This window comes from Pogona vitticeps, chromosome 4 (genome assembly GCF_051106095.1).
Source record: "Pogona vitticeps strain Pit_001003342236 chromosome 4, PviZW2.1, whole genome shotgun sequence".
In the NCBI taxonomy this organism is placed as follows: Eukaryota; Metazoa; Chordata; class Lepidosauria; order Squamata; family Agamidae; genus Pogona; species Pogona vitticeps.
The window spans coordinates 43754689-43774333 of NC_135786.1; the positions used below are offsets into that span (position 1 = coordinate 43754689).

The following is a 19645-nucleotide window of genomic DNA, read 5'->3' on the forward strand; positions in this document are numbered from 1 at the left end:
GCATGGGGAACTAAAGTTCCATGTGAGAGAGAGGAAACCGAAAACTGTGACAGAAGCGGCGGAGATCGCAGATTTTATTTCCCAAATAAGGAAGCCCTTAGGTGCTGAGGGGAAAACTGTGGGTAAGCCCAAAGAAACCTACAGCAGGTACTCTCAGGGACCAGGGAAAAACCAGCAAGGGGGAGGGGCCCATGTTGAAGGGAAGCCCTCTGACATGAAACCACCAAGACCTCAGATTTTGGAGGGAAAACCAAAAACAGATGAGAAAGACTCCAAGTACAGCAGAAAATGTTATTTCTGTCAAGGAAAGGGCCATCTAATCTCAGAGTGTGAGAAATTAAAGCAGCTAAAGGGAAATTTGCCTCATGATTTGAGTGGAACCAAGCCAAAAGCGGTGTTCTGTGTCCAGGCAGAGCAAAGCTCCTTGCCACTGAGGGAGCCTGTTGCCATGGCGACTCACTCTGGACCAGTTACATCTGCTGATCAGGCTGGGGAAAATGGTCCTCTTGTGGAGGTCAAGCGCTGCTTACTAGTTAGGACAGATTCGCAATTGTTTGAGACCGCTGGGATGGACGTAGGAATACTTGACCATCAGTATAGGGGGCTAAGAGATACTTGTTCCCAGGTGACCCTGTGCCATCCAGACATTATTCCTAGGAAGCATATAATCCCAAATGAGAGCCTGAAGGTGGCAGGGATTGAGGGGCAGGTGATCTCACTGCCAGTAGCTGAGGTACCTGTGAGCTTTCAAGGCTGGAGGGGAGTTTGGCGTCTAGCGATTTCATCGACTCTGCCAGCAGCCGTGCTCGTGGGAAATGACCTGGCTGAACATGTGAAACGGGTGCTAGTGATTACACGCTCACAAGCTACCACGGGGACAGTTCAGGGGGATACTGAAGAGCCCGAGGCTGAAGCAGATGAGGGTAGTCCCGAAGCTGTGGCAGAAACCTTAACCACAGACAGCAAATTTGGCCAAGAGCAAAAGGCAGATGCCACTCTCCGAAAGTGTTTTGAAAAGGTGACAGACACCCAGCTAACACCTGAAACCCCAGCGAGATTTCACGAGAAAAAGGGAATTTTCTATAGAGAGACCCTGATGAATGTCTCAAAAGGGGGAGATGGGATCAGAAGTCAGCTAGTGGTACCTGAAAAGTATCGCCCCATGATCTTACAAAGGGGGCACTCTGACATGTTTGCTGCGCACTTGGGGGTGAACAAAACACAGCAGAGAATCACACAAAATTTTTACTGGCCTGAAATAGGGAAGCAGATCAAGGAGTTCTGTAAACAATGTGATGTGTGTCAGAGGCAGGGGAATAACCGTGACAGGACCAAAGCGAAGTTGTGCCCTTTGCCTGTGATTGACACCCCGTTCAAATGTATAGGAGTGGATATTGTGGGTCCTTTGCCCAAGGCCACAAAGAGGGGGAACCGGTTCATTCTCACCATTGTGGACCATGCCACGAGGTACCCCGAAGCCATTCCCTTGACTAACATCGAAACTAACACAGTGGCAGATGCCTTGGTGGGGTATATGTCCAGGATGGGATTTGCCTCAGAAATAATCACAGATTTGGGCACATCGTTTACATCAAAGCTCATGAAACGGTTATGGCAAATCTGTGGAATTAAACACAAGGAAACCACTGCCTATCACCCCGAAAGTAATGGGTTAACGGAGAAGTTCAATGGGACTCTGATGCGCATGATTAGGGCTTACTTGGCAGAGAATCCAAACAATTGGGACCAGAAGCTGCAATCCCTTTTGTTTGCTTACCGATCAGTGCCCCAAGCCAGTACCGGGTTCAGTCCGTTTGAACTTTTGTTTGGGAGAAAAGTAAAAGGTCCACTTGATTTAATCAAACAGAATTGGGAGCAGATCACCCAGGGTGACCCACAAGATGTTGTGACGTATATAGACACTTTAATGAATGACCTGAAGAGAAACCTAGAGATAGCAGCAGAAAACCTGCAAGCTCAGAAGGTCAGACAGAAAACCTGGTATGACCAGAAAGCAAGGGAGAGGCACTTTAACCCAGGGGAGGAAGTGCTTTGGCTTAGGCCCTGCAAAGAGAACAAACTGCAGCTCAAATGGGCAGGACCATACAGGGTCATTTCCAAGATGTCGGACCTGAACTACCTTATAGAACAGGAGGAACACCAAGCACGGAGGGTGGTACATGTGAATGCCCTGAAACCCTACTACAGAGGGGAACAGAGGGTTTTATTTGCCATAAAAGCAGCTGAGAGTGAGGAAGCTGAATTGCCCTTCTGGGAGGGTAGAGGGGAAGTGAAATACAACCCAGATGAGGTGAAGATCAGTCCTGCACTCACCCAAGACCAGCAGCAAGAACTAAAAGTGCTGCTCACTAAATATCATAAGGTTTTTTCAAATAAGCCGGGGATAGTGAAGGGAGTGATGCATCGGATCCACACAGGGGATGCACCCCCGCAAGCAGTATCCCCGTACCGAGTGACGGGACCCTATAGGGACAAGGTGCGGAAGGAGCTGGACGAGATGCTTAGGGAGAACATAATCGTCCCCTCTTCTAGTCCTTGGTCCTCTCCGATAGTCCTGGTGGACAAGCCTGATGGGAGCATTAGATTTTGTGTAGATTACCGGAAATTAAACCGCGTAACCACTCCTGATGCCTACCCAATGCCCAGGCTAGACAACCTGATTGAAACCATAGGGGGTTGTCGGTTCATTTCATCGTTGGACCTAGTAAAGGGTTACTGGCAATTAAGGATTGATCCCAGGGATCAGGAAAAGACCGCATTTTGCAGCCCTTTCGGTCTATATGAGTTTAGAGTCCTTAGTTTTGGGCTCAGAAATGCACCAGCCACATTCCAAAGGCTGATGGACCAGACCTTAGCAGGGCTCAGTGACTTTACTGTGGCCTACATTGACGATATAGGGATCTTCAGCAATACCTGGGAAGATCACCTGAAACACCTGGAGATAGTGCTGCAGAGGTTAAGTGCAGCAGGGCTAACAGTAAAGGCAAGCAAGTGTCAGCTGGGTAGCCCAGAAATAAAATACTTGGGTCACATAGTAGGGGGAGGAGTGATCAAACCCCTAGAGGCCAAGATAGAAGCCGTTCGTGATTGGCCCAGACCCAACACCAAGAAAAAAGTCAAATCATTTCTTGGGTTGGTGGGCTACTACAGAAAGTTCATCCCGAGGTTTAGCGAGATGGCGACTCTGCTGACCGATCTGACGCGGAAGAAGACTGATGACCGCATCCCGTGGACCAGCGACTGTGAGGAGGCGTTCCAGAGGTTGAAGGAGGCGCTCATCCATTATCCAGTGCTGCGTGCTCCCGACTTCGACCGGGAGTTCATCATCTACACCGATGCGTCTAACAGCGGGGTAGGAGCAGTTCTTTGCCAGGAGGATGAAAATGGTGACCAGCATCCAGTGTCCTACCTGAGTAGGAAACTCCGGAAAGGTGAGAGACATTTGGCAACCGTGGAAAAGGAGTGTCTGGCCATAGTATACGCGATTCAGAAGGCCAAACCTTACATCTGGGGAAGACATTTTGTTCTGTGCACTGACCACTCACCACTGCAGTGGTTAAAGACAATGAAAACACATAATAGTAAACTTATGAGGTGGGCTTTAAACCTGCAAGATTTTGACTTTGAAGTGAAGGTGGTCAGAGGGACAATGAACTGTGTTGCTGACGCCTTGTCAAGAAGACCCGACGAGTGAAGACGGCGAAGAAACCATGGACTGTGTATATTGGTGACCAAAAGTTAAATGTACCTGTTTATTGAACAGGCTTGGTTTGTATTAATAAAGGTAACTTAATGTATTGCAAATATTAATGTATAAATGCATAAGTGATATGTTTGACCTAGAGTGAGTAAGTATGGGTTATGGGATTGTATTATAATGTATAACTGTTTATGTGTTTTGATCCTGGTTGTTTTTTTGGAGAAAAGCACTTTAGCTTTTCCCCCGCAAAACAACTTATAAAGGGGGGAGGTGTCACATACAGCACTGATGGTACCTGTCTGTCATGGGTTTGGAGGGAAAGTTCCATCCTATGGAAGGCGGGACATCAGGGGGGAGGAGCTGTATTGTATATATTTGGGGGAAGTCCTTCGTAAGGGAGAGGACGTGGAGAAGTGGAGTTGGAGTCTGTGGGTCAGACTGAGTACAACTGTTCGTCAGATAGTACATACCTGATAGGTTCAGGTTTCTATCTAGGTAGCCAGAACGGATAGGTTCAGGGTCTGTGCGTTACCTTAAAGTGTTCCGTGGGAACCAATCTGTTGTATGTGTATGATTGGGACTATACCAAGTTCCAGTATCCTATTTACCTGATCCTTTTATTTACCCTGTTTGTTTTTTTCAATAAACCTTGTTCTCTTGTTTATTAAAATCCATTCCTGGTCTGGGTGACTTGGGAGAGTGAATGGTTGGTGGCAGCATAACTACAGGGTGGGATACTCCAGTAGGTCTGGGGTTGCTACAGCCCCCCTTAAGAATCATTGGTTGCTTGCTTCTGGTGAATCCGACCATAACTGAAAAGGGTTGAATTTCTGCAGTGGGCTTTCAAATAGCATCACAAATACCAAGTCTGTATGTGGCTACTCATACAGCATGAGCAATGTGCAGGGATGGTGATTCAAGTTGTGAGACTTTCTGTCAAGTCAGATTTAAGTTGCACTGGTGATTCAACTCACAACTCAGAACCCCCTCCCTTTTCTCTGATAAACAAAAACTTGTTTTTAACAGGGACTCAAACTTGGGGCTTGGGACTTGGTGCCAAAAACTCAGACTTGGACTCAGAGACTTGCCAACATCGCTGGTAGTGTGTCTGTTTACAAGTAGCTTGCAACAAATGTATAGACAGAATTCAACATTCGTTTACACGGTTAAGGATACACACATGGAACCTTGTCAATATTGGTACTGAAGTATAAAAAACTGCAACAAAAAGGACTTGTTTTCTATTAAGGTTTTTGAGTTGTTGTTTCTCATACATTTGTGGTTTGAGTTGCCCTATTGTTCTGTGACGCTATATTTTTATGAACTCCCTATATCACAAAAGGTTTACTATGTATACAAAAAATATTTGCAAAAACCAGTGGTGCCCCGCAAGACGGGCGCTCCGTTTGACAACGAAATCGCATCACAACGAACTTTTGCGATCACAAAACGATGTTCCCTATGGGGAAATTTCGCTTTGCAATGATCAGTTCCCTGCTTCAGGAACCAATCATCGCAAAGCGATTTTTTAACAGCTGATTGGCGGTTTCAAAATGGCCACCGGGTAAACAAAATGGCCGCCCGCTGTGTTTTCACACGGATTCCTCGCTGCACAGCCAGCGAAAATGGCCGTGCTATGGAGGATCTCCACTCGACGGTGAGTTTGAAGCCCCTAAGAACGCATTAATCTAGTCTTAATGAGTTTCTATGGGCTTTTTAAAATCACATCACGAAGTTTTCGTTCTACAGTGATTTCACTGGAATGAATTAACGTCATGATGCAAGGCACCACTGTATTATCTTTCAATGAAGCACTTGTGACTCTTCATTACCCAGTGGCGGCAACAATCTCCATGGAGTGGTTTATGTGGTAAAACTGCAAGTTTTGTTCCTGTTAAGACTGAAGAGAAAAGGCCGGCCAAAGAAACAGCTTGGATATAAAAACATATTTTTCCATTACCCTAGGAGGGAAGACTTTCACTCAACAGGCTCCTGTTTGAAAGCTGTTGGTAAAGAAGATACCTGCTGGGAACGTTGGAGGGTCTGTCACCTTAAACCGGTTATTTAAAAATACAAAATAATATAAAATACAAATTTAAAAAAATAAAAGAAAGTAGCTCTCTGAAAGTTGCAGCCCTGAAGGTAAAAAAGAAGCCTTGACTAAAAGAGGAATAATGCTATAGCATGAAAAAACAGCCAGTTCCTTCTAAGTAGGCGGTAGAAATGTCTTTGTATGATTAGTTACTGCTGACTGTTCTGCAGTGTATGCAGAACTTTCAGTTCGTCACCTCATATCAATTGAAGTAAGGGATAGAATTCGGAGCTTAGAAAAGAAATGTTTGTTTGGATGTCAACTCCCAGACGCCCTGTGATCATCCCGGTTGGCTTGTTGTGTTGGCAGAGATGGTTTGGAAATGGTAGCTGAGCAATTCTTGGAGGGATAATTCTGTTAGTCTACAGCAGAAAGAAACAAGGAAGAGTCCAAGGCCATCTTAAAGGCTAACTTTTAGCTTTTGTGGACTAGAATCTTGGAGGACTGAGCAATTTAGGTTAAAGAAGCATCAAACAAGTGATGGGCATCCATGTGTGAAGCCCTTCATTTTTAAACATGTTCTTTTCATGTCTCATCAAGTTGCACATCAGATAACTTAAGAAATGATTTTACCATCGTCAGCCCCCAATGAGTTTACATGGTTGAGCAGAGATATGAACTCGGGTCTCGTTAAGTCCTAGTCTGCCACTATCCGCTATACTATAGCACCCTGGCACCAATTTTTTAAACATACAGAGTTCTGCTTCTAACAAGAAGTTGATGCTTAAAGGTTGAAAATAAAAAGGGCAGCAAACTGAAATCTCAGGCATCTTAAAAAAGATGCCAGGGTTCCCATGGTCACTGTGCCCTGCACTTAGAATCACAGAACAGAATAAGAGAGTGTTTATTCCCTCGGTCTCTTTCTTTCCCGTGCACATATCAAACTAAGAAATTAGCACTAAAACCCAGCAAGAATTTTATGGCCTCTAGAAGCATGTAAGACACAGCAAAGAGAGAACCTTCACCAACATCCTAGGAAGGGATCCTATGGATCATCAAGTCCAACCCATCAAGAAAACACAGTGGAGTATCAGACTCCAGACCTCTGACTCCACAGCTAACGATGCTATCCTGAAGAAATAATTATGGGTAGCAATAACTACATACGAAAATGCAGACAACCTAGCACCTGTCATATGTGTTGGACTACAACATCCATCATCCCAGCTACAAAACTCATGGTTCTGGCAGCAAGGGATGATGGGGACAGTGGTTCGACAAGTCTAGGCTGCAAAGGCTGCCCAGTCAGAGCTTTCTCACCTGATGTAACCTGCTGGAGTCTGCACTTCATGATGGACCTGTCTATGCAAAGCAGGTATAGCTCAGATTCACAAGGCTCCCCCCTTAGTGATGTAGCATGGCCAGGTCTTGCCCAACTGACGCCTTAGGACTTTCTCAATAGCCAGGACATCATCCGCTGCATCTCTCCAGCCTCCTTTTTCCCTCTGACCTTAACTGCAATCCTCACAATGGGTGGCAGAGAAATGGATTATACTAGGAACAACAGATTGCCGCCGGCTCTCCTTGTTTTAATGCAAACCAGTCTTGAAGTGGCAATGATGATCCTTTAACTTTACAAAAGATCTCTTCCTCATTTGTTCATACAGACGGATCGAGATGTAGTACCTGGATTTCTGGGGGGCGTGATAGCTATGAATCGTCAAGATGGGCACCTGAAGTTCACATTGATCCCTACCTTGCTTACCGCGACCCATGCATGCACGTGGCTGCTGCTGCATACTGTATAAGGCTCGGAAGGCAGAGGGGCCACAGCAGACATGCCCGAACAGCCAAGCCAAGCGAGAGCACGATTGAAGGAATTAGCATTAATCTGACTTGGAAAACTACTAGATCCACCTCCCCCAGGGGGCGCGGGATCTCCTGCCCGGTACAACCCCCCCCCTCCGCGTGTGTTAAGTCTCTTCCTCTTGACCCCGCCTCATCACCACATGCGAGCGCGGTTCGGGCTTGCCCACCGGCCGCGCGTGCCTGGATCTTGCTTGTCGCTCACCCCTGCTTGCAGCCGCTTCTGGCAAAAGGAGGGGACGGGGGGCGCTAGCTTTGCAGCTTCTGGGATTGCAGAGCGACAGGCGCGCGTGCGAGGCGGCCCGGCGTGCAACGCCAGAGAGAGGGAGAGACGCGCGCGCACGGACGTCGGGATCCAGCCCGTCTGCCGCTCAGTGTGCGTGCGTGCATGTGAGTAAGTGAGCCAAGGGTTGGCGGCAACTCGGGCTTTGCACGGTCCCGCGCGCGCAGGGTGAACTTTCTTCGCTCTCCTTGTAAACGGCAAGACCGGGTTTCTTGTTTGGATTGGCGCGGCGCAGTTGTTGCTGCTTTCCCCCCCCCAAAAAAAAAAACAAACAAACACTTTCAACCCTCTCCTGTCCCGGAGAGAACAGGATCTGGCTAAGAGCCGGAAAGACAAAATGGGCCTTTAAAGAGTTTGGCGCGACTTGCAGGGTGCGAGGCGAAGAGAGCCGTTGCAAGCTAAATTACCTGGGAGTCCGCCGGAGGGACTTGGATGCGAGGATGGAAAAGAAAAACATGGATCATTACCTACGCCGGTTGAAACAGGAGTTGGTAAGAAATGCCCGGAGAAAGAAGGGAAGGTGCAAGCGGCGCTGGGGTGGTGGTGAGATGTTAGTGTTTCTGCTCAAAATGTTGCAAACTTCGCACGCGCTCATCACCGACTTTAATTCTTTTCGGTTTGCAGCTTCCCAACCGGGACCAAACAATTACTGTTGCTTTCCCCGCTTTCCCTCCGTGTCTCTTTCCTGCTCCGCTTATTTCCCCGTCCGGGCTTCATTGCAAGTCTTCCCGTGGCTTTCCTTTTCCCGTTCTTGCAAGCCCTGGGACCCTTTTCGAAGGCGAGGAAGACAAGGCTCCTTGGCCGTGCCCCCTTCCTTCCCTTTTCACCTGCCGCCTGCTCTGTCTGAGCCCTTCCAGGCTCGATTTGCGCATCTCAGATTGTCTTTCGAGCATGGAAGGTAAATCTAGTTGACGCGGATCGGTGCTTCTGTAATCCCTGGATGGTGTGCAGTGTGCGCGCGTATGCCTTTCCTGCTAGCATATTCTGAAAGTGAATCGCTTTGCCTTCATGGCCAGGGAACGGCTGGAGCCATCATCCTACCCACCCGGCTCGCCTTGGCTATTCCTGTAAAGGAATTGCCTTCTGTTTGTCTGAGTGTGACAGGCAAGGTGAACTTTGTAATCAGTTCCGACAGAGTCGGTCAAGTGGCTACCTCCGATTGTAAGTGGCGCCCCATCACAACCTGTTACTGTCTTCCTTCTACTTATTCCTGGATGGTGCAGATTCAGCTGAGACCAGATCAAACAAATACTGTACACTTCCCCATTTTCCTCCTAATCTAACTTTTTTTTTCTTTCCTGGGTTCCATCAGGAAGCTTTCCAGTCATCCCTTCCCCAGATCCCAGCTGTCTTCTCCTCTGATAGCCCTGGTCTGAATCCTTTCTCCCGTCCTAGCCCCCCCTCCCCCAGCACAGATGTGGCTGCCTAATCTCTGGAAGCATTCAGCTTGCCAGCCACTTCATTTAATTATAGGAGTGACTGTAAATCTTCTGCAGGCACGTCTGAGAGCGTTACATATTGCAAGTGGATGATGCCCCCTTAGCTGTCTCTCGTAAGCTTCCTGCGTTTTTGTTGCTTTGCATTGTGCACTTTTGTCGTCAACCCATTTGAGTCGCTTCATTCTCATGCAGAATAAGCCCAGTTCTGGGAGAAGCCCAACAGTCCTTGTCCAGCTGACTGCAAGGAAGGCTGTGCCACACTTGCTTCTCTAAACCGGACCCGCATGTACTGTACAGTATTTGAAAAGCTCCATTTCTGACTTGCCACCTGAGATGGCCATTATGATGACTGACTTTATTTTTGAATATGACTATTCACACTTTGTTAATTAAAACTATAGAGGCTGCATGGCAAAGTCCATATGAACCTAAATCTCCGATGCTTAGCACTGGGCTGTATTGCCACTTCATAGCCAGATGCCCCTACTTCTCACTCGGAAGTATTTCCAATTGGATTATCCACTTTTGGATTGAGGGAAAAGAAGAAACTGGAGTCCAGGTAAAATTCTTCCCAAAGGGGATGAGTAAGGGAGGCCACATTCGCACTGGCAGAGTAGGTTGCTATTTGGATCACTTTTTGTGTTGTTTGATTTATGGCATCCACATGTGTTTTGTCTTAGAGCGATCTATCCCACCCCCTTTTAGAGCTGTCTTTAGAGCTACTTTTTGGTCCAGCAGTAGTTCTACAGGTTTATTTGGTAGAATTTGGAGTTCTAATTTGCCTATTCTGTAGTCCACAGCAAAATAGAGCTAGGGGCAGTGTTACCCGAGGTGACAACTCTGTGATATGTTTGGGGGGTTGTGGCATTGGAAGGGAAGATGAAGAAACCCCCTCTTCTATTTTCATCTACATTTTCCTATTGATGCAGCGCTGTTCTAGATAAAGAAGCTACATTGGTGGTATTACATCCACCGTGCTAGGCAGATGCATTGCTGTTTTTCTATGGCACTTTAAAAAAAATGAAAGTCAGTCAGTGTGATCTGCTGAATGACAGCTGAGGGAAAAGGTGGGGAAGAGGGCAGGAAGGGGAATGCCATTAATTGAAAGGGGGGACCAATTGAGGCCGTCCAAATAGTGTACCTGTCTGGACTCTTCTCACACGAGAAAAAAATATCAATCAATGTGAAGAGAAGGCTCACTCAATTAGAGATAGAGATAACCGAATATAAGAATGTTTTAAGAACAAATCAGACCACTCCAGTTTCCCCCAGTTGGGATGTGCTCTGAATATACGAAAGGGTTTACTGTCCATGCTGTGTTGTCATAATCCATTGTTATGTTTTGCAAGTGGATTCTGAGTTCTCCCCAATCACTCCTCTTCCCCTGCCTAGTCTTGTCACTTCTAGTCTTGTCACTGCCTGCTCGGTTTATATCCATTCAGTCAGATTTATGGTGTGGGAGAGAGGCCAGTCAGCTGGCATTTTTTCAACCCCGATTTTCCCCTTAAGGACTCAGTCACGTTACTCTGCAGAGGCCCTCTGAATGTTTTAATTTGATATGCAGTTATAATGTTATTTCTATAGCTCTTCTAAGGCGCACTCTACAGTATTTTGCAATACCCACTTTTCTTTTACAGCAGCCTTGTGAGGTGGATCAACCCCTAGCTTTTTATCATGCTTAGAAATTACCCTGTCTGCTTTTCAGGCTGGAAGTTAAGCTTGCATAATAGCTGATTGTTGTCATAATGGCTGGTACAGTGGAAAGAGCAGCAGGCAGAGAGGGGCCTGGCAGGTAGAGACAGAGTAAAAGTGGGCATTCACATATGCACGTGAGTGTGAACACACACACAGGCAGGCATTCACTCAAACATTGCCCCCCCTTCGTTCACCAGCCCAAAAATGCATCTTGCCCCCAAACTATACATGTTCCTGCCTCTTCTTGCTTTCTTCTATACTTGCTTTCCAAGCTGGGCGCTCTTGATTCACTCAGTCTTCTTTTTCATTCTCTCTCCTGTTCTTTCCTAAACCCACACATTCACTCAGAGGTGGGGTCCTGACCCTCTGCCAGGGAGGCAGGCATGAGTGGGCAGGTTGGACATAATCTGGGACAGGATTCTTTGGAGTACCATACTATCGAACATGTTCTGCCTCATTCCTACAGGGTTGGGCCTAGTTAATCCTTGCGTGGAAGTCTACTAGAAAATACCAACTGCATTTCTAGATAGGGCTAAGAAAGACTCCTCACTGAATCCGTGGAGGGCTGCTGCCAGTCAGAGTGGGCAATATAGGGTTAGGGGGAGCAATCAGCTGACTCAGCAAAAGGCAGTGTCCCGTGTTCCCCCGGCCCATTCTTTGTAGTGAACCAGCCTCCACTGAGTTTGTACTTCCACAGTCCGGGTGTAGTACCTCAGTTACTGAATTGCAGTGTCTTAGAAAGATCCTAGTTCTTTCTTCTTCTCTCTCAGAAAGTGAATGTCCCTTTGGGCAGAGGCAGATAAGTGTGATATCAGCACCACACATCAACATCCTACCCTTCAGACACGAGTGTGGTTTGTTGTAGCATGCTCAGACTTGCCTACCGGCAGATGCTTCCTTCTGGTGCCCTAGTTTTTGTTCTAATGGATTAGTGATGAAGAACAGTAGAAGGTTTTAAATAAAGCATTTGAATTGTTCTGGAAGCAACTCAGAAGGATAAAGAGAGAAAATAACTGACAGAGTAGTTTGGAAAGTGCATCTCACTTGTAAATAAATAATAGTGACTGTAGTTTTTAAAAAGGTCACACAAGAGTCAGCATGCCAGGAGGAATTTTACAATACAAAAGGGCAGGGTGGATTTGATTTAAATAAAATTGTGATTTCAATCAATTTTATTTTTTTAATTATTGATTTTTATCCACCCTGCAAAGGGTTTTTTTAAACACCCAGAAGATGTCTGCCATCACAGAATGAAATCCAAGCAGGGCTGGTTGAAACCAGAATTCCTAGTGTGCTCAGTAGTCTTTAAGACCTTCAGTTGCCAAGGAATAGGTGATAACAGAACCATAAAATTAGTTAAATGCAGCAAGAATATTTGTGTGTCAGTCATAGACCGTGACTACGCTGCTAAGCTGAATTTCTCCTTCAGCTTGAGTCACAGTCTGTTTTACATTTCTATTCAGATTATGTGATTACACAGAGACCAGAGATTGTTTCAGTGCCAATGTGTACACTACCCCCTCAATCTGAAACCGTTTCATCCACGCCATAGCCCATAGTTCCCTTTCCTTTGGTCTCATCCTTTGATCAGTACCTCAAGAACAGGAGGTTGTATTGGTCTGGGAGCTGGATTCCTGCCCTGGGATCAGACCAGAAGGCCAGAAAATGTCATAAGGGGGAAGGCTGTGCCCCAAGACCCATCAGGTGTCTGACATCATCTGGTCCTGATCTTCCATTAATATCTGCTTTCCCCTTTGCACAGAGAATGCCTCTGTTGTCTCTGATCACTGACTGGAGATAAGTGTTTGATCCACTCTTGCCTCTTAGTGGGGAATTCGAGTAGCATGGGGGGAAGTTGCACTGTTATCTCTGATCAGTGATTGGAACTGAGATTTCTGTGTGTCTTGATTACTTTTCAGACCGGGAAAAGGAGAATCCCCCTACTCTGAGAGGGTGGAGCTAGAAGAATTGTGTGTTGTATGCTTAAGGAGACAGAATAGTATGGATTTTTGAAAATGTATGAACTTTGATCGGAATCTTAGAACTGCTCATATTTTAATTCATCTTAATTTTCATATTTTTTTAATTATTTTGGTCATGGCATGTAACAAAACCATAACTAATGCAACCCCCCCTAAAAACAAAATAATAATCATGTGTTGTCAAGTCAGTCCTGACATACAATGACCATTTCCAGAGTTTTCCAGGCAGAGAGTACTCAGAAATGGTTTTCCATTCCATTCTTCTGGGAATGCGCTGAGACCTCTGCAGCTTGCCCAAGGCCATACAGCTGGCTTTCCCCCCCACAATGGGGAATTGAACTCCCAGCTTCTAGCTCTGCAGCCAGATACCTGTGCTTCATTTCAACTCTCTGTGTAGCTAATAGTATGCTACACAGGGAGTAAGGTGGCTAGAAGGATTATCCTGGATGATGCTTCAGGCTGCCCATGTTCTAAATGGGGAGGGCCAGTTGCTCTGTGTTCTGAATTTTCTTTTTATGCTACAGCTTCAACTGTAACTTTTTGCTTTAAGCTGAACAGTCTTGAGCACTGCCCTTTTGGGAATGCCCCTTCTTTTTAAAATATATGAAGATAGACAGCAATACTGGGAAAAGAAATATGTCTTTTTAATATGTCTTTCAAATCTGTTTTTTTAAAATAAAAAATAAAAGCTGCCATACAAAAAGACAAAGACAAACATCCATTCTTCCCAGATGGCTGAATCTCTAAAGAATCCACACCTGCTCACAAAGGCTTAACATTAAGTAGAGATGGGGACAAATTAAAAAGGGTGATTCATTTTTGATCTGTTATTTTGATCTGTTATTCATCAAGGTTAATGGATCAACAAATACTGTATATGAATATTCTTTGACAAATCGATGGATCAATCTGTTGATTTGTCTGCAATTCAAACAGCTATAACACTGCCCCCTGAAGACCTAGAGACATCAAGTTTGCAGGGAAGCTTCCGCAGACACTTTTCTACAACACCTGAAAGTTTGGTGAACAATGTACCACAGACCCCTGAGTTATATAGTCACAAAGAGGACCCCCAGGTACCTAAAGACTCCAGAATCACAATGGAGCTTCCTATGTCTTTCCCCAACACGCTTGCCAACTTTGGTGAAAATTGGATATCGGACATCCGAGTTATTCACTCACAAATTGGGTCCCCCCAGGAGAGTTTACCACACCACACATAAGCTCATTCTGCCTACCGGCCACCAATCAACTGATCAGAAGCCGATAGGCAGCCGCCACCCCACTCAGCCAGCCACCCCAACAGCCTACCCCACAACCCCTTCTTTTCCCTACCTTAGCCCCCACCCCACTTCCACCAAACCCCCCTTAATAGATGCTGCCGAGGTCTCCATCAGGCCTTCACAGCCACAACGTGTAAAAAGGGAGACTGGCTGCCTAAGGAAATCCAGGCTGCTCTTTGCAAAGATGGCAGCTGCAGCTTCCCTACCCTAAATGAAGCTGCAGCCACCATCTTTGCAAGGGACAGCCAATCGCCACTTTTACATGCATGGCTCTGAGATGAGAAGACCTGGCAGCAGCGATTAAGGTAAGAAGGTGGGGGTGCGGTGGGTGGGGCCTAAATATTTGTCCCTTCATATTCGTGGGGGTCTCTGGAACCCACAAATATGGATTGATGAATATTTAACAAATCGGCTATATTTGTCAGAAAAAGTGATCCGTTTTTATATTCGTATTCATCTCTAATATTAAGCCTTATGTTAAAGAGATAGGTTCTGCATATTACAGTTGATGTGGGCTCATTGTTTCCCCCAGGAAACACATTCCTTAACTGTATGTATTCCACTCATCTTATCTAGGAAGAGGGATTGTTGTTGTTGTTTAGTTGTTTAGTCGTGTCTGACTCTTTGTGACCCCATGGACCAGAGCACACCAAGCCCTCCTGTCTTCCACTGCCTCCCGGAGTTGGGTTAAATTCATGTTGGTCACTTTGATGATGCTGTCCAACCATCTCATCCTCTGTCGTCCCCTTCTCCTCCTGCCACAATTTTCACCCCATAACAGGTTTTCTAAAACATTGGCTTGGGCAAAAGGTACAAGTGAAGATTTTGGGCTTTCAGATGTGGCAGTGCTGAGATCTAGAACTGCGGCATCAGTAAATAATAGCTATAATAAAAACATTGCCAGAGTCATTGCCGTGAGGAAAATGACATGAAACCCCCTCATCAGTCATAACTACACCATGACTAGAGCTACCATATAACTGAAATAACATGTGTTTCATTCTCTGTATGTCTTCTGATTCATTGTACACATCTTACAGTTGTCAAACTTCCACAATCTTTTCTGGAGGCACAATGCTGGGCAGAGACTTGCTTTTCTAAACGGAACACTGAAGTTCTTGGTTAAATCATGAATTGTAGATCTTGCCAGAGGCACTTTCTAGCAATTTATTTATTTATTTTATTTATATCCCGCCTATCTGGTCAGTTAAGACCATTTTAGGTGGCTAACAAAATGTGCCATCACATCACATTACTTCCCTGTAAATGAATGAATCCCAAAAGCTCCTGTAATCAACAGCCCTGCTCCAGTCTTGTAGACTTAAGGCTGTGGCTTCCTTTAATCCATGCAATGCTTGTTTAACTTCTTTTCCACCTATTTTTACATTTACATTTAAACCCACTACTGTGTTTTGCCACCTTTCATGCAGTCTGATACTACATTTTTAATCAATGTAACAGGGGATATGTGAGTTGAGAGAACTGGAACTTACTGGGACATGTACATTATATCTCAATAGAACATAAATTAAAAAAAAAAAGAACAAAACAGGTCACCCTATGTAGCCTTGGCTCTTGCAACCCTACTGATGTGTCATTGTCCATGAACTATCATGTGCACGGAAGAAGACAATAAATGTGTTTGCTAATTAGCATTGAATAGATTATCTAAAGTGGACTAGAACAGACTAATCTGACATATTTTATATATTTAGTTCAGACATAAAAGCAGCATTACATTCAGATGTGCTGAACTCCATCCAGTCAAGAAGGCAGAACTCTAAGGAAGATGAACATGTTCAGAAATTTCACAATTTAGGTGACCTCTCTGAAGGCTGAAATGTCGTACTATCTTGGAGATGTCTGTTTGAAAACTTGTTTTTCCTACAAATATTGGGTTAGGGGCAATTCTAGGGGAGAATTGCAGGGAGCAATTAAGTACCCATCCCATTCCCATTTATCCAGGTTATTTTCTCCATCTGTGGGCCATACTTTCTGGCGGGAGGGACAAACAATTCAAGATGGGAGTGGCACCTGTAGGCAAGACTCTGTAAACTGGGAAGGGTTTCCATTGTACTCTGTAAGTTTGTTCCATAAAGTGCTGCGATAATCTTTATTTTAAGTCATCATTTGCTACTTCACAAAATACTCTTTTTAGGTGGTCACATGGTATACTTTAAAAGTAAACATTTAGGAATGTAATGCATGAACACGACTATCGTGTGTTTGGAAAATCATTAGAAAGCAAAGGTTGGCAGTTGTTCCCTGTTAAATATATTCCATCCATCAAACCATAACCTAGTGCTGTATCAGGCAATAGTTGCATACACCACATTTTGTCCCATGTTTGCTGTAGCAAGAAGTGACTGCTTTGTTTACTTTACATAGTTACAAATTTAATTCTAAATAATAAATGCATCGTAATTTGGATTTGGTCCACATACAAGTAGCTCCACTGTATCATAATGAGTGACAAATGACAGTTATTCTGATGTGTAAGTGTGCGGGCTCACTTAGAGCTTAGAAAGGCTACGTTTTGCGGGTGGGGGGGTAATGCAAAGGAGATCCCAGGAACTGCCTGCCAAAAGAACAGCTTTTTCAAACTCTGTTTCACTGATAGATTCTTAGAGGGCATCACAAACCCATTTCAATCAGTAGGAGTTTTGCTATTCATTATGCATTGATTATAGATTATTTCCTTTTTTTGAGTTGGGTCTTTCAGTAATGCTGATATAGATATAGTTTGCTTTCAAAATAAATGTTTGAAAAACTATGGAACTCAACAACTCAGTGAAATTAAGAAGCATTTTAAAAATGGTACTGCAGGCTTACATCTCCAACACATTCAGGAGTTTTCTCAATGATTTCAGCAAGATTTAAGTAGGATTATAAAGTGACTCGCAGACTAGCTCAGGTTCTGTCTGTGCTTTTTCTTATTATTAATCATCTCCTGATTGATAGTAAGTAGACATATCCATTTAAAAAAGCAGAATATGCTGACAGATAACTTAAGTGCTTCTGCCAACACCACACCCAACCCTGTAGCCTTGGCCCCATAGTAAAGGAGCATAATTGTGGGAGTTCATGCTTGCCAGGGTATGCAGGTTGGATTTGCATGAATGTACATGTGTTTAAGCAGTGACATGCAATACTATTTAAGTGCAGCAGGTATAGCCTAGAGAGTACAGTTGCTAACTAGACAAGGCTGGGGAGGCATGGCTAGATGAGCAATGTGCAGATGCAGAGATTAGAAAACTTTTGTAACCAATCTTTTGCGTAGGATCCAAGTGTCATTGCACTAAGAACTTGGAGGGGGGATCCTGGCAGTCTTGCAAGGGGGCAGTTCATGCTCATTATATTTACTGGGAATTTTACCACTGTTTTAAGTTGCAAATATATATTTAAGTTTTAATATGTTCAAGTAAACATTTACTTGAAAGTATGCTCTTCGATCTCTCCAGAGCAATTTTTCAAAATACTTGGATCTTGAGCATCTAAGCCAGTAGTAGTATCCAACATGCATGTAATTAGCCAGAGTATGGCTGTAATAGGTTCCTTTCTATTTTAGTTCCTGTATCCTTTAGGCAGCAATCTTGGGATGGGGGTACAGGTACTTTGATCTCAGAGTTTGCCAACACATCCAAAAGCCCCACAACTCTTGGAGACTTGGCAGAAGTTGCCAGTGGAACCAGTTTTTGCTCTTTTCCATTTCTACAGGACTTGGTATGTCTGTTCAGCGAAAATTCTCTACTGGGTAAGAGTAGGAAGGCAAGGGGTTAGGTAAGCTCCAGGTTGCTTTTGAAAATATGCCATCAGTCACAAGAGTTTTGGATCTGGTGACAGAAGGCCCTCTTCTCCCTCCCTTTCTCCCTCCCTTTCTACTGCATTTACCCCCAACACTGCCCCTCTGTGATGTTAAAGTTGTGAGCTGAAGGGAGAGGACCCTGCAGAAACCTTCAAAGTGACTGACAAAGATCAGGAGGTGAGATCCAGATGTGGGCTTTTGCTTTTTCCTGTGTTGCCAGGACACAATCCTAGGACTATAAGATTGTGCCTTTGCGGCTTTAGGTATCAGGTTACCCAAGTATTGTTCTTTGGTAAAATCAGAGCTCTGGAGGTTTGCCTTTACGTTGTATGTAATGTGTTGGCAAAGGCTGGGAGGCCATCCTTTCTTCACGTTGGGTGTCCATTTAATGGTGTTTAAAATGGGCTAGAGCCGTGGAATGCTGTGCCTTTCAAGATTTGGCCTTTAATTTAGGTTCCATATTGATCTGAAATTGTTCTCTTTATAATTTCATATACTGCCTAGTAGAGCAGGACTGTGAATTTGCAAAAGCCAAAAAGGAGTGCTGTTAATGGAGCCCATCCTATATCTTGCATGTGATGTAAAATATTTCAAATCAATATTGTGTGCATGTCACCAGGAGTTAAAGTAGATGAAGCTTCATTTTAAAAAAAAGAGGCAAGCAGTTTTACCAGACAGCTGGAGCTGGCTGGACATAATGGGGGTGGGAATTGAATCTGTTGACTTTGACTTTTTCACCACTTTCTCATTATCAGGCAGGTCATGACTTAAGCTATTAATGCACCCAAGGACCAAAAGCAATCTCTTTATATCCTCAGATAAAAACATAAACACTCTATTCACCATTTTCAGTGGGAGTTCAATTTTAATGCCCCTAGTTTGCATTGAATAAAATGCTGGTTTGCATTATGTGCACAAAAAGCATTTCTTCCCCAGTGTCAAGAGGAGCAAAGTAAATGTCACATTGCATGAGGACTTGTAAGGCTGGCCCACTTAAAGAAGCAAATCTTATTAACAGCTGGCAGTGTAAAGGAGAGGAAAGCTGACTGGAGCCAGAATGACAGAAGCTTAGTTTGTAAGATGGGAAGTCCCAATCTTTGACTATTTAGATGGGGGATGGTGATGAGGGCGATAATAAAGGCTCCACACATTGTTATGCTTTCTGAATCAGAACCCATTTTAGTGTCAGTGTAGATAGTCTTTGATAGTAGCAGAACTTAGAAAAGTTTATTTTTTGGCCTACAATTCATAGCACCCGTTAGCTAGCACAGCCACTAGACATCAGATTCGCCAAGCTCAGGGTACAGTATTAGGTTAGTTTTTAAAATATAACATGTTAAGGCATATCAAGCAATGATTGCACAACTTGATCTAGAGCTATCAGTTGAACTTTCAAAGACAGTTTGAACATTCACATTCATAGTCACACATACTGTACGCACATGCACTTGCACTGAATTATTGTTCTATGGCAGCATTGTTAAAATTAGCATTTTGGAGTGCAGCTTGCAGAATCCCCTATGTAGCTTGGGAATTTTA

At 44.5% G+C, this 19645-nt stretch overlaps 1 protein-coding gene across 1 annotated transcript in view; it reads left to right on the forward strand.

The window, feature by feature from the left end:
• Nucleotides 1–4583: 4583 nt before the first annotated feature.
• INKA2 (inka box actin regulator 2) overlaps nt 4584–19645 on the forward strand; it is a 44682-nt gene continuing 29620 nt past the window's right edge. Inside the window, exon 1 of the mRNA XM_020780624.3 lies at nt 4584–8393. Coding sequence (XP_020636283.3) covers nt 8343–8393 — 51 coding nt within the window. The 5' untranslated portion in view covers nt 4584–8342. The remainder of the gene's footprint in view (nt 8394–19645) is intronic.